Raw genomic sequence first — 14,900 nt, 5'->3', positions numbered from 1 at the left:
ATAATTCGATAAATTATGGCTGTTGATCTTCGATCTTGAAAGTTAGTTCTACGAAAAACAGTTCTACGAAACTGTTGCTAAATAAGCCACGGTGACACTAATTTTTAATTAAATTCATTTTTATTGTAATGTATCGAACGAATCGAATGTTACTATTTTTATAAATAGTAATAATAATAGTAATAGCGTAACCAGCGAAATCGTTCAATTACAGTACTTGAATGTTACGAATATTAAGATTCTAGTATCGGATTCATTAATTAAATGACTTCGACATTGTGGAAATTTTTGGGATCGATATTCGGCGCTTAACGTGTTAATATAAATATATTTGTTGATTATTTAAGTCGCTCTTTATTGAAAATGTAACAAATCTCAAACCGATTGATCCGATGGGAACGACGTAAAACATATCGGTAATTGCAGGGCACTACCAAAATGGCTGCGAAGAGAACAACTTCCGATCCCGGGCAGAGATTACACTTGACGTACCAAACATCGGTGCAGCCGACGACAAACCAACAGCAGCAGCAACAGCAGCAACAGCAACAGCAGCAGCAACAGCAGCAGCAGCAGCAACAACAACAACAACAACAACAACAGAACAACCCGCCCCAGTCCCAGCCAACTGTCACAGACAGCTTCTCCATGACAGGTTACTCCGAAGATGGCGGTTACTTCAGCCCTAGTCTTCAAGATGAAGTGTTCCAGCAGGTCACCGCGGTTCCTGACAGTGTCCTGCTTCATGCTACCCAATTGGACTCGCTTCAGGTAGGACGATCCCTCCAGTTCATATTTCTTTCTTCAAAATATCGATTATTTACAATTCTTTCACATTTGTTTACCTACAAGATCAACCTGAAGCTCCGTTCACTTTTCTTTCTTCATCTTTCTAACTTTCGACGCAACTACATAGAATCTTGTGTTCGCATCTACCCACTATGAGTCACCGGGCAAACGTGTTTTTGCTTTCACTAAATTGATAAGGGTTCAAGGTAACTAAGCAATTGCCGAACGAAACTGCAAGAATATAAAGACATGCCTCAAACGAGACTATCATCATTTCCAAAAGCACTGCTTATACGTTCGCAAATGTATTTTCGATTCAATATTCTCTGCTACACCTCCGATCCTATTTTTTCTTTCGGCAAACAATCAGTCATTTCCCCTTAACAGTAGACGATTTAATGAATAACGAACGTCTTTGATAGAAAATCTTGAGCGAAGCGTGAACAATTTTCACAATAGAGAGTCATCAATAGGGACAATGAAAATTAATCTACGGTAGGTGCACTGTTTATAGAAACGCGGAGAGCCGAGGGAAGGTGAAGGATTCTAAAAACAGGCTCCCTCAGACTCGTTGAGAATTAATTTACAGCTCCATTGAAATAGCCGGTACACAGAGTGAAAAATAACAAGTGGATGAGAAAGGAGAGGACGCCGGCATGTCGAGACACGATATCCCGGGGAACCTTTGACAGCCTAATTCCCGGAGTCTCATTATTCGTCCCGCGTCTCGGAACGCTGAAAACGCTTTAGTTTCAATTACGCCGCGATCGGGCCGCCCGGCCTTCTCGACGCAGAAATTTAATAAGACGAATTATCTAAGTAGCTGGCACGACTGCGCCAACGATGCTTGCAGCGACGCTTTGTGCCATTTGAAAAGCGCCTACCCAGCCGACCTATCTACAACCGGATATCTCCGCATCCCACGGTTCGAACCTCTCCTCCTCGAGTGGTCTCGTTAATGTCTGACCTACGGATACTAGAGATTCCTCCCTAATGCCTGCATCTCATGCCCTATCTCCTCTTCCTCCTCCCTCCCCTCCCCCCACCCTTGGCCCTTGAAATGCCATCATCCCGCGAACTTTTCAGGATTATCCGACCGCTCCCCCTTCGCAAATTCAATTTTTATGGTACCGTTCGGCCGTGAATTAATTTAATCCCGTGGAATTTAAAACTCGAGAATCGTCGAAGACGGAATTTCCATATCGATGGAAGGTTCCGACGATTTCGGGAGGCAGAGAAACAGTCGAAATTAAAATTAATTCACTGCTTTACGACAGAGCAGCGAAGCCGGTTACTATGCCTTTATTCTGTGTCTTCGGGCATGATTAACCTTCTACTTATCGAACGATTTCATTTAATTTAACAATATTTAAGACATATCAGGAAGTAAAGAAAGTGAAGGAATAAAAAGAGTTTAATGTGTGTCTTACTCGATAAATATGAAGACAATTGTGCCCGAAAACGAGTCAAAGACCCAGCAATTGGTCACAGTAAGCCGGCTCCAAAACACTATGCTGGATTCGTAAGAATGTAGTTCACGTTCAGTTCGCAAGAAAATCGGTAACGCTAGATCCAAGTGAGAAATGTATTTGGTATTATTTCTACCAAAGGGGGGTGTCTGAAGACAGTTTCTCCGCAAATGTCATAGTTTAGAAAGGTAAGACATAGCTAGAGACCACTCTATAGATGGCGTATCTTGCGGCCGGTTTCTCTAATGAAAGGTTTACCTATCGATGATCAAACGCAAGACCCACTGACAGGCTCCTCCTTCAGTTTCAGACGGCAAGCCTGCTCCAGGAACAGCCAACGGAGCAGCTGCAGGATATCGCGCTGGAGGATCGATACCCCGCGCAGCACACTGTCAATCCAGACCTGCAGGCTCTAGTGAACTCCCCATTGCCCGACTCATTAGCCGAATTCAGTACATACGGTGCCCAATACACAGAGAGTCCGCATACGCTGCCGACGCAGTCCCCATTGCCGTCGCCGTTAACCAGACACGACAGTCCCAGCTTTACATATCCAACGCCACCGGCTAGCCAGGAGGGTCTTCTGACCGGCAGCTTGCCCCTGCTGAGCCCGCAAGAGGACCCGGAGAGCGTCAGACAAGTCTCGTCGCCGCTGTCCGCAGCATTTTATACGTCGACCATGTCCTCCGCAGCGGCAGTGGAGGAGGCGCTAAGCGAAGTGTTGCCAGGCGAATCGGACGCGGACGCGGACCTGTACGGGTCCGGATCCCCAAACCCTCACTCGCCACTGCCAAGCCCTTTGTCTGCGACCCCGGCGCCGTCGCCGTTGTCCTCCCTGCCGCCGTCCTCGGTGTCCTCGCCGGGACCCGTCTCGTACACCAGCACGAGTTTCCCGGTGTCGCCTCATCACGCTCTGCAGAACCAGATGATGCCGAACTCGGAGGACCCGTTGCTCTCGTCGACCCCGAAGGACTTCACCACGGCCAGCCGCAGGCGGTTCGAGTTCCAGTCGTACAAGTTCATCACCAGCCAGAACCTGGTCGACTTCGGCCTAGGGAACGGCAGCCTGGCCGGCATCGTGGTCGACAACAACGGCGAGTTCAAGCTGATCCAGACCGCGGGTCTGCAGAAGACGAACGTGCTGGTGCAGACCGGCTCCCTCAGCCCTGCTCTGGCCTTCAAGAAGGAGGTGCGCCTGGCGACGCCCAAGGTGGAGCCCGTCACCGTTAACATCGGCCTAAACGTGCAGACCAACCATCAGTACAACGTCGGACAGTTCAACCAGCAGCAGGTCGTCAACCCGAGCAAGTTCCTCATCCAGACCAACACGGCCAAGAACAGCAACATGCGGCAGAAGACGCTCAGCGGTAGCCTGCCGGTACCGATCGAGCAGATCAAGGAGGAGCTGCTGGACGACGACCTCTTCTTGAATCCGAGCAGCATACCGACCGGAAGTCCCGTCAGACACTGCAGGAAAAGGCCGCGCATGGACGGCGGCCTCTACACCAGCTCCTCGCACTCCTACCCCTCGAGGCTCAGGAAGGCCTGCGACAGACACTGGGACAGCAGCTACACACCGCCACCGATCTTGGACCCCTCCCGGCCTGGGCCAGGCCTCTATGCCAGGCTACATCAGTTCGAGAGAGACTCCGACTTCAGCTCGGACGATTCCCAAGGCAACGATGGACCTCCGCCGAGGATCAACATCGGGACTAGGTATCAGGCTACGATACCACCTATAGGCAGCGACGGTGATAGAGGAAAGGGCGAACCCGAGGCTGATCATCTGCTTTGGGACCCTGGTATTAACAACGTGCTGACCGACAGCGAACGTGAGTCCTTATTTTCGCACTCTTCCTGGTCTTCTGTTGCGGGTTTTTTTTTCTTTATGAAACTCAAAATTCGATTCTTTGATTTTAATAATTTGAATGTACAGGCGAGCCGTTTAATTCCTTTACATTAGTTTTTCTTGTAATCTACATGTTGTATGAAAGAACGTTTCGAACGAATGTATATATATATATACATAGCAACAAATAATTTTTTACTATTAACACTAGGTCAAAATTTATACGAAACAAAAATTTTCCAAGACGATTTTATGAAACAGAAATTGAATGAAAACAACTTGTTTCTTTTAGTAATTTTCTTAAGTTGAAAACAGTGTAACAATATTTTATTCGAATCTTCTCGTGGCTTTATAATTTTATATTTCAACTACTAATTTTTGCCACGAATGCGTAAAATCCCGCAGTCTATGAGTTATTTATTCAATATATGTGTCACTTGCGGTAAATGTTACAGTAATACTCGATAAAGAATAAATGTCTTATTTTTACTTTTATAAACTAATATAAAACTATATAATAAAACACGGAGCTTTTAGTGCTCCGTGAATCTAGCGTTAATCTTTTTATGCAACGTTTAGTTTGGGAGAAAAATTACGGTGAAAAGGCTGAATGACTCGGCCTGTATGTTTCTCTGTGCAGTACCGACGCATTATTCTGTTTATTCTGAATATGTCTAAGTGAAAAATTGCTTTTTTTCCAGTCGAGATGTATCTGCAATTTGCGTGCTGCGCCGCGGTGCCAGGTGGAGGAAGAAATAAAGAGTACGCGCTTCATCTGCTGCACATGTGCAGAGGAAACATCCATGTGAGTGCCACCATTTTTTGTTCATCTTTATAGTGACGCGTACCATTTCCAAAATTCCTTAAACTATTATAAAATTCACCGAAAGATAAACTGCGTATAATTGAGTCACTATTTATTATTAAGTAGAATTAACAAACTATATTTTACTAGATCGTATTTGCCATAAATGCACAAAATTCCCAGTCTACTTATTACACACGGAATATTAATGCGTAATAGTGGAAGAAGGTTGCTCGCTCGAAACGCTAAATTTTAACGCTAAGTAACAAACGTGTGCTGCTTCATAGGAATGACAAGACGGAATTTATTTAAAGTCTTTATCATTTTTATTACTCCTTCCGTATTGAAATGATTGTCCGATTTATAAATTTGCATCAAATTAAGAAGACAAAATCTTTTATTATATAAAATAAAAGTTAACTAAACACATATTACGCTGACATAGCTGTATCATACTTAATAAATTATGCTTACGCCTTGATATTAATAATAGAGCAGATTTGAAACATTATTCTTTAAAATAGGAATACAATCTAAGCTTAAATAAAAGAACTTAATCAATCGTTTCCTACGAGATTGTCCGCATAATTTTCGCAATTGAAAATAATAGTTGTAAGTCCGGTCATTTTGACCGGCACGATAGGTTCAGCGTCAAGTTACAGTGTCTTCGGCGAGTGCGTAGATACGACTAACAATGAAATTTGTTGTGCGATTACAGGAAGCGATGCTGAAGCTGATGAGACCAACACCAATATTGCCGACAGGACATCCGCTTCTGAATTACGAGTGCCAGGAATCCGATCGATGGACAACGCAGGAGATGGACGCGTTCTATCAAAGCCTCCTGAAGTATAATAAGGACTTCTCGGCGATCTCGCGGGACGTGGGTGGCAAGTCCGCGAAACAGTGCGTGCAATTCTATTATCTATGGAAGAGACTCTGCCCGGACGAGTATAAGAGACTACGTGTCCGCCATGGAAAACCAAAGATTAAGACAGAGAACAGAGATTGCAAGGACACGAGGGAACTTCGCGATGCCATAGCATCGGTCACGGAGATGGACTTCAGTGATGACAAGTCGATCCTCCATCGTACTCTGGTAAGACTTCTCGCAGAATACTTGTCATTGAACTACGAATTTTGTACGTGTAAAAAGAAACTTGGTAGACAAAATTTCAAACAGTAGCAATTGCTTTATCAAAATTCTTGAAGAACACTTGTATTTAGAGCAACGTTGTAATTTTTTTTATTAAATGTTCCATAATTTTTTTCTGCATAAATCATAGGTTTAAGTTGATCTTTAAAAAATGTTTTAATACCAATAAGCGACCAGTAAATTATAATACATCCATATTTTAACGTACGTATAAAATGTATGCGTGCATTATCTTCTTGAAAATCTATTTTGCAGAAAGCATAATTATCGTATGCATAGAAAGCATAATTATTATATTCAGAGGAAATAGTGCACCTAAAATACCTGATATAAATCAAGGTTGTTGTACAACAATTTGATTTTACAAAAAGGCATAGAAGACATAATTATTGGATTCGTAAAAACTAGCGGACACGAATGAAAATTACCATTCTTTCGAAAGAATCATCGAGATGTTAAACTGAAAATATTTTATCTTACAGAAGTTGATTTTTTCTGAAATGTTAGGGAACAGCTCCAGCGACGAGCATTTGTTGTTTTCAATGAGATTACGTTGAAATTTTAATTTCTGTTTCTGCTTAGTTGCAGACAAACGAGAGAGAAAATTCTGCTACTTTGACAACCAGCGATGGAGAGCTGAGATTATTCGCGTATGACTGTCCTGATGTGAGTACCGTCGCTTTCTGGTTCCCTTTACATTTTATTCTAAACAAGCTTTACATATGCAAAGAGTCGAATTGATCGAGGCGATAACGATATACTATTGTGTTCTTACTATAAAACGGCGAATTAACATTTCCGTTAGTTGCTTAACGTAACATAATTCTCATCGCTTCCAGACTAGAAATATACATCGATATAACATGTTTAATAATACTTTCCTACCGAATGATTGTTATCTTTCCGGACAATTGTCGAGGCTGCTCGATCACTTGTCTGTACTATTTTAATCGAACATATATCTAAACTATTAATCGACGAATACCGAGTGCGAAACCTCTGACAGAATTATTTATTTATAATCATTCGCACAGGCCTGCCTTCATTTGGGACAATTTCTAGGCAATTGTCAAAGAATCTGGATTCGTGCTCGGTGTACACTACAGCTCGAAAGTCTGGGATCATCTGTCTCTATCGAATCTCGCACTTCTTCGCTAAAAATTTACAGAAACATTTTTTTATCGTACTCATAGATACTGTAAATTATGGTACATTAGAATATGAAAGCAAAATATTGCAGATACAATAAGATAAAGAATAGAGATGCAATGAAAGAGTTTGCTTAAATCAGTCTGATAATGACTGTTATAAGTTAAGTTTTCAAATGCCACTTCCACAAATTGTATTCTGACGAGTGACTTCTGTAAACTCAATTTGTAAAGGTGACCGTTAAGAATAGAATTTTTGCAAGTAACGTCTATACATTGAATTTTTATAAGTGAATTGAATCTTTGAAAGTGACTTCCATAGATTATATTTTTAACGATAACAAAAAACGACTTAAACTTGAAAGGTTTTAACACTTGATAAAAGAAGGAAAGACCGGACCATGAAGATAAGAGGTATCGGTAATAAGGACTGTTGATAAACATTAGCGATGATTCATGTTTGATAAGTAAAGTTGTCTCGATACGAGCTGCTTCGTGAAAAACGAACGATCCCAAACTCGAGGGCGGTTTACCGCGCGTGCACCGCGTCCAAGACCACTATACATGCGTACATACGTGTGAACGTTTAAGTGTCGCATGGTGATTTGTTGTTGACCTGTCGTTTCTTCACGCTTCTCTATTCTCACGATGGACCGAGTCGTGTTGTGCGTTGTGCGTGACCACTGGCGTTTACTTATCTGTCGTCGTTGTTGTTTGTTTGTGTTGTTTATTTTTGCTTTGTGTTTCTTTGTGTTATCAGAGCTTTAGCGGAAGTGTAACAGTAACGATGGCCGGCAGCACCCAAACCGCCCAAACCGGCAATACCGGCCACGCCACAGTCAACACCAACTCACAAACTCACACTAGTTCTGAGCAACAACTACCCGTGCCCACCCCACTTCACTACCCCTGCAAGATTTGCGGGAAGTAAGTCTCCAATCTCTAATCTAAATTATCCATTCGATTAAAAAAAAAAAGAAAAGAAACCAAAAACCGAACAATACGACGGCCGGCCACTGACACAACGTGCCCCGTCAAAATGGCGGCACGAGCGGCAAGTATTCACGCGCAGAGACACCATAATAGATAAATACATCCACAACACATAGCTCACGTATCCCTCGCTTCTAGAGAGAAAGAGAGCCTTCCTATACACGTTCTCGAGCCATGTAGAGCAACCGAGCCAGCCGCAGTGCCGAATTTACATGTTCCGACTGTTAATAAATATCACGGTCATTCTCAGGCGGCGTCGACTTTGCATTAATTGCACAAATGCAATCGCAAATCGGTGCAAATCAAATTATTAATATTTCTGCCAAGAATTATTTATCCAGCCCTTTAACAACTGACAGGTACTTTCGAAATTTCGGCACTCTAAATTATACTCTCCGAAATTAATGTTAACTTTCAAAATTTCTTTCATCGATGAAATTTCTTTCGACGAAAATAAGATAAAATTATCGCCCATCTTTCTCTAGAAATTTCCATATAACATAAAATTCCGCAATCTTCGTGTAACTTAGAGATTTTGAAGTTCTTAAGAAATTTGTATGTTTATGAACTATTAGAAAACATCGTCTATTGGAATGTGAACAAAATTTGTCCCTGATATTTATTAACACTTTGTACTCTAAATACAGTCCCCACAGAATGACTCATAGCGACGCTTGCATCCTATTTGCTGCTGATTCACAATAACATGGCTTTTCGATGAATGGTTGAGTTGTTAACACGATAATCACAGACTGTTCTAAAGTTGTAGCAGCAAACTGGATATACTTTAGAGAAATGATCACAACCACACTGTACATTATAGATGTTCGTTTCTTTATTTTGCATCATTCAGATTCAAATAATTGTGTCAATGTGTATTTATCTTATTTTTTCTTCTATCTGACAAATACTAGCATTACGATCATTCTTATAGCAATTTACATTCATATATCGTTGTTACACTATTATTCTAATGGACTCGCAAGTAGCAACCACCTTCGATAAGCCTTTGTACTCTCGGTAGCGTTAGATGAAACTATTTTTCCTGCTGTTCAAAGACTACTTTCTTTTCGAACCGATATTTTCATCGAGGAGAGAAATTCTATCGGCAAAAAAACATTTCGATCATTCACGTAGGACCAACATTCTTATCACAGCATATCACACGCATGATCTGTCACTATTAGCTCAATGTCCATACCAACATCGTTGTCCCTGAAACAACAAACACGAACTAAAACGATTCTCGTACTCACCGGATGAAGCAAACGAATCTTTCGAAAACTGACCAAACCAGGGATCGAAATGAACAATGAAATTTCGTTTTTAAACAAAATTTGTTCCAGACGTTTTAGATGTAGAAGAAAAGGATAGCTATTGGAATTTCTTTAAAAGTCGGTTCTATTAACACTAGATTCACGGAACCCGTCAAAATGATGGGTCACTAATTTTTTAATTTACGATCATTCATATCGTGAAGATACATTTATGAGTTGTTTATTCAATTTGTATGTTACTTACGGCAAATGTTACAGTAACATTTGTTAAAAATCAGAATAAATGTCTTATTGTTACTTTTATAAACTCATATGAAACAGCTGTTCTTTTTGTGCTCCGTAACATTTCAATTTTAACAGACATTTCGATTCTATCAGACACGCACATTTGAATTTGAAAGAATATTCTACAAGAGAAATGTACGCGAAGTTCGTAAATATTTCAAACAAAACCATTATTTAATATCATTCTCTTATTATTCGTCGAACAGTTTTCAGTGTTTACTGCGAGGATTGAAAAGATTTTTAATACCGCCGATCGAAATCCAAAAGTACCTATCGTCAAGTCGCGCGATTTTGCTTTCGATCCCTGGACTCGACGATTTCTTACCAGATATAAAAACAAAACAGCCCATCGTCATCAGTTCCCCTAGAACAGCGACCAAATTGTACGCCTCTCCACCCAGCAAGCGAATCACCGTTCTAACAACAAGCTTCGATGTGTCTTGCAGAGTTTTCAACAAAGTGAAAAGCAGAAGCGCGCACATGAAATCTCACAGGCCGGTGCCATCGCCCGATACAACGGGTCAGGACTCTAAGCGGCCAGCGCAGCAGCAGCAACAACAGCAGCAGGCTAGATCGCAGCAGTCTCAACATCAGCAGTCCAGCCAGCAGCAGCAACAACAACAACAACAACAGCAACAACAACAGCAGCAGCAGCAGCTTCAACAACAGCGACAGCAGCAGCAGCAGCAACAACAACAACAACAGCAACAGCTGCAATCGAGCAGCGTTTCACCGCAGACCCCAGACTTCAGTAATCAGCAGCCACTGCCTCCCAGCAACGGCGACACCGGCGCTCAGAGCACGGCGCATTTATGGCACAACCCGACGCGGCTCAGGCCACCATAGGACGAGGCTGAACCGGTTAAACTTAAGTTACCTTAACGAAGGCTGTAACGGTACGGTAGGGAAAGAGAAATTACGATGGTCGCGCAAGCTATATAGGCAGGCACTTATACAACCGCGATCGGAGATTCTTGAGAATCGTTCGACCACCACCGTGGACGGCTCTTTGTCCATCGGAGCCGCGGAGTCAAATGGAGAAAGCCGAAGACTTCCACGATAGATAGTTCCAAAACGAGAATACCTCTTCTACGCGCTATGGACCTGAACGAAGCGAGAGCAACCGCGAGAGTTCTTTGCCAGGCCAGCCATACTAAGTTTACCTAACTAGCAGCGTGCACGAGACAGCCACCGGAAGCGAGAGAGCACCTCTGTCGCCGTGGAATCGTGGCGACCGACGACGAGATCTATCTTTTCCTGCTGCATTCGAAACGAGACCTGGCGAGAGAGCGAGAGAGATAGAGAGAGAGAGAGAGGGGAGAGAGAGAGAGACGGTGTCCCAAGGACACAGTCGTTTGCACTTGGACGGGTCTGTTCAGCGAGGAGACAGGGTACCGGAAGTCCCAAAAATCCGCCGTCACGGGACCGGCGGGCTCCGATCCCTCGGACTCGCCAGGATCCCGTCGGTGTTTTCCGTTTTTCGAGTTGAATCAGACTGGCGGACGAACCTCCGTCGGCGAACAAATGGCCTAGAAGAGCGACGACGTAGGAGATAAGGCGGAGTTAGGGTACGCGACAGCGGGACTAGAATTAGGCGAGAGGAGATTCCTCCCACGACGAGTGTGCTGTAATGTAATCGCGGTTTTCGATGTACCTAATTGCTATTCGCACGCGATGATGTTCCCAGATTGTGCCACAAGACATTACTGTTACCTGTTGCCTCTTTGATCATTCTTTCATTTTGTTTTTCTCGAATTGCTCTTCTTCTACTTCTACCTCTCTACTTCCACTTCTTCTTCTTCTTCTACTTCTTCTTCTTCTACTTCTTCCTCTTTTCTTTTTACTGTTCTCTTCTTTCTGTTTCCTTTTCTTTTTCTTTTCGCGTTTTAATCGATTCGCTGTCGGTCGGACCGACTTGCAAGCTGAACACCGTTCTCAACGATCGAATTCGGATCGGCGATCACTTAGGCTCGAGAACGGCGGATCAATCTGCAAGATCTGTCCCGGCGATCCTATGAGAATACCACTTGTTGCACGTTCGCTCTAGTTCTTACTTAGTTTTGAATATCATTAGAGTATCGAAGAGTCTCGATGAGCATGCGATCCTCGTCGGAAAAGACGTTCGTAGATTTGTTGAACCTCCCCGATTTTTGTTACCTCTGTTACTTAATATATATTAACTATATTCGTCTAAATAAAAAAAATTTTAATATATATATATATATTATATATATACACACACATTATACATATGTATAAACAGATCGATGTAATTGACAAAAATGATTCGTAGCTTAGGGTGAAGAAAATTAGGCTCTCTAGAGAATGGAGACAAGTTGTTCAAGTTTCACTTCGGTGACCAGCCGGACCGATTCCGTCGACCACGGAATGTAACATAAACGATTATACATACAGCCATGAGTACATTGTATACATAATCGAACGACAGGCAGGCGAGGTAGAGACAGCGAGAGAGTGAGAGAGTGAAAGGGACAAAGAGAGAACGGGAGAAAGAGAGAAAGATAGAAAGAGAGAAAGAGAGAGAGAGAAAGAGAGAGATAAGTTTATTTAAAAGAGAATGAAATATTATTCGCCATAACGAATCATTAGAAACACGGCTCTATATGTACATAATGGGTGTACATGTCTGTACATATTTAACATCAGTGTCTGTATGTACAATTCAAAGTGAATTTTAACGCAAAACACGTAGGCTAGGTTTTAGGTTGTTTTAGGAGGGATCTATATAGAAATAAAATATATATACTTGGCTTGATTTTCTACCTTACTAGGGACTACTATGGCGAAACTCTTGGAAGAGCAATGGCGGACCGCGAGACCACCAAGTTCGATCCATTAGATTCCGAGTAAGAGGCAACGACGTTCCTGTATGTAAGGTGCCTTGAACGATTTCTGTTACGACCCTCGTTTCATTCGCAATTCATTTCGTTCACCATTCTCCATTCGTTCGAATTTCAAAGAGAAAACAAATTCAGTTTCACACAGATCCGAGAATTCTGTTTCGTTGTCGAATCAGTTCGACAACCTTTCGGTTTACCTATTTGACTCGTCGATCCGGATTGTCGTTCAAGCGTCTCGTCAGCCGTAGCTGCTCTGACTCTACCTTGAAAAAAAAACTATTGTTACTGTTAACACTCTTCTTCTTATTAACTTTTACCTAATCAAAGGGAAGAAAAAAAAAGGAATAAATTACGAATATACATTTTAACTTTTTAAACTTTTCACGTGTAAAACGCAAGCGACTGAGGATGCATTAACAAAGTAAACGAAGAAAAAAAAATAATAATGAAATCTGCCAAGTTTTAACGAGAGAAACAAAAACAAAACGAAACGAAACGAACGAACAAAAGAAACAAGAACATGTACGGATGGCTTTAAATCTTCCACTTGTTTTTAGTCTGCGAGATAAAGACTACGTTCGCGAGCGAGTGTCTGCGAAACGACGAGCGAAACGGAGAAACGACGGAGAAAGAACAACAAGCAGAAATAAGTAGAAAGGAAAAGCACACTGTACCCTTTTTCCGGCTGTCGAAGGCGATCCGTTGGATATTATCGAAGCCTCTCCGCGAACCAGATCTGTCTTTTTGCGTGTGTCTTTGTATTCGAACGTTCCGTGATCTTTCCTCATCCGCCTCTACCCTTCCGTCTCGCAACAATGTAACGCGATCTTTCAGACAAACAAACGTTCCGGCCACGCATGTTCCCGGTGAAATGAGAGAGGAATTCGTTTGCAGGCGAAAACCGATCGATTCGGTGGCGTGTATGATTGGAGGGCAACGTTCTATCCGGAAAGTCCGACAGGCGACAGACACATTGTTTCGCGTATACCACGAACGAGAGAGCGTCGAGTTGCGTTCGAACATTGGTTACGATCGAGTCACACCGTTTTTTTGGAGGGGGAATGTAGAATTCGAGACGTTCGGTATTGCGCACGATTGCAGAATTGTTTTAAAAATTACGGTCCATGGAAATATTACTTGTTTTTTGCGACCAGAAAACGATCTTGCGAACGATTAGAGCGATGGCCACCGGTGATCGGTGTCGGCAGCGTGAACAGGCCCACCACCCCTCCTCCCCCAAACCCCTAGAAATCTATATTAACTATAAAATAAGATCCTAGACGGTCGAGTCTTAAAAATAAGTTCATTTAAGGAACGGAACTGTTATATGTGGCCCGGGCACGGGTGCGGCGTGAGTTGACGAGATGCAACAAAATTAGCAGACATATCATTTAAGACAATACATCTTGTTACAGAAACTAAGTTTCTACTAATATAATTATTATTGTATGTAATCGTAATCAGACTTAGAGGTTCGAGGAAAACGGCGTAGTTAGTGGTAACGAGGGAAGCTGGATGCGAGCGACGCCGTTAGATCCGGATCCAGGGATCCAGATCACATTCTGTTCGATCCTTGAGAATGATCTCTAATCGTTTTAGAAATGATTTCGTATGAAAAGAAAAATGGCAGTTAGAACGGTCAGTTTTGTTCGGGTGAAGAGAATCGATTGTTTATCGTCTAATTTCTTGGAAAAATATAACTTCTGAGGCAGTTAACGGAGCGGCCTCTGGATCTGGATCGACGCGGGCGAATCGAAAATGGCGCCGGTGGCCGGAAGCTCAGATCTTAGGGAAAGCGTGACAAACGAAACACTGAAGCAGTAACGAAGATACGCATGAATTGTACAAACGAGTCCCTCCACGTCACAGAAAAGAGTATATCTGTATGGAGAGTATATATATAACGAGAAAAAAAAATGATAAATATGTGATGTATTTAAATGGTATGTGGTATATGGTATTACGTATTTGTACATAGGCGGACCCGTGCCATCAACTAGTGAGTTGTACCGATATCGTACTGCCATTTGATCGAACGACATACATACGTCGGGCGCTTTGGCGCACGATTAACGAGTCGAGCGGTGTACGTTTTTACTAAGTACAAGTTTTCTTTTGTTTTATGTCCACTCGTTTAAATGTCGCGCGTCGATCGTCGTCGTGTACCTCGACTAATTTAATTTATAAGTTTTATCGCTGGACAGCGTTCGATCGTTGCTTCAAGCTCCATGGCCCAAAGTTCGTTTTTACTTAAATTAATGTGTATCG

At 42.4% G+C, this 14,900-nt stretch overlaps 1 protein-coding gene across 5 annotated transcripts in view; it reads left to right on the top strand.

Annotated features, from left to right (window-relative positions):
• LOC117226122 (uncharacterized) overlaps window positions 1-14,900 on the top strand; it is a 797,792-nt gene that overhangs the window by 768,212 nt on the left and 14,680 nt on the right. For 4 of the 5 annotated variants that reach the window (XM_076522565.1, XM_076522567.1, XM_076522568.1 and 1 more), the window contains 7 exons: window positions 427-771; window positions 2,563-4,090; window positions 4,809-4,912; window positions 5,631-6,011; window positions 6,651-6,734; window positions 7,977-8,143; window positions 10,218-14,900. The exon at window positions 10,218-14,900 is cut by the window's right edge and continues 14,680 nt beyond it. In XM_076522565.1, the coding sequence (XP_076378680.1) occupies window positions 427-771; window positions 2,563-4,090; window positions 4,809-4,912; window positions 5,631-6,011; window positions 6,651-6,734; window positions 7,977-8,143; window positions 10,218-10,617 (3,009 nt within the window). In that variant the 3' untranslated portion in view covers window positions 10,618-14,900. The remainder of the gene's footprint in view (window positions 1-426; window positions 772-2,562; window positions 4,091-4,808; window positions 4,913-5,630; window positions 6,012-6,650; window positions 6,735-7,976; window positions 8,144-10,217) is intronic. The other variant, XM_076522569.1, reaches the window with a different exon arrangement.

The sequence above is a fragment of the Megalopta genalis genome, chromosome 6 (assembly GCF_051020955.1).
Source record: "Megalopta genalis isolate 19385.01 chromosome 6, iyMegGena1_principal, whole genome shotgun sequence".
NCBI classification, from domain to species: domain Eukaryota; kingdom Metazoa; phylum Arthropoda; class Insecta; order Hymenoptera; family Halictidae; genus Megalopta; species Megalopta genalis.
The sequence above is the reverse complement of the archived record's forward strand: the minus strand, read 5'-3'. Positions and strand labels throughout refer to the sequence as shown.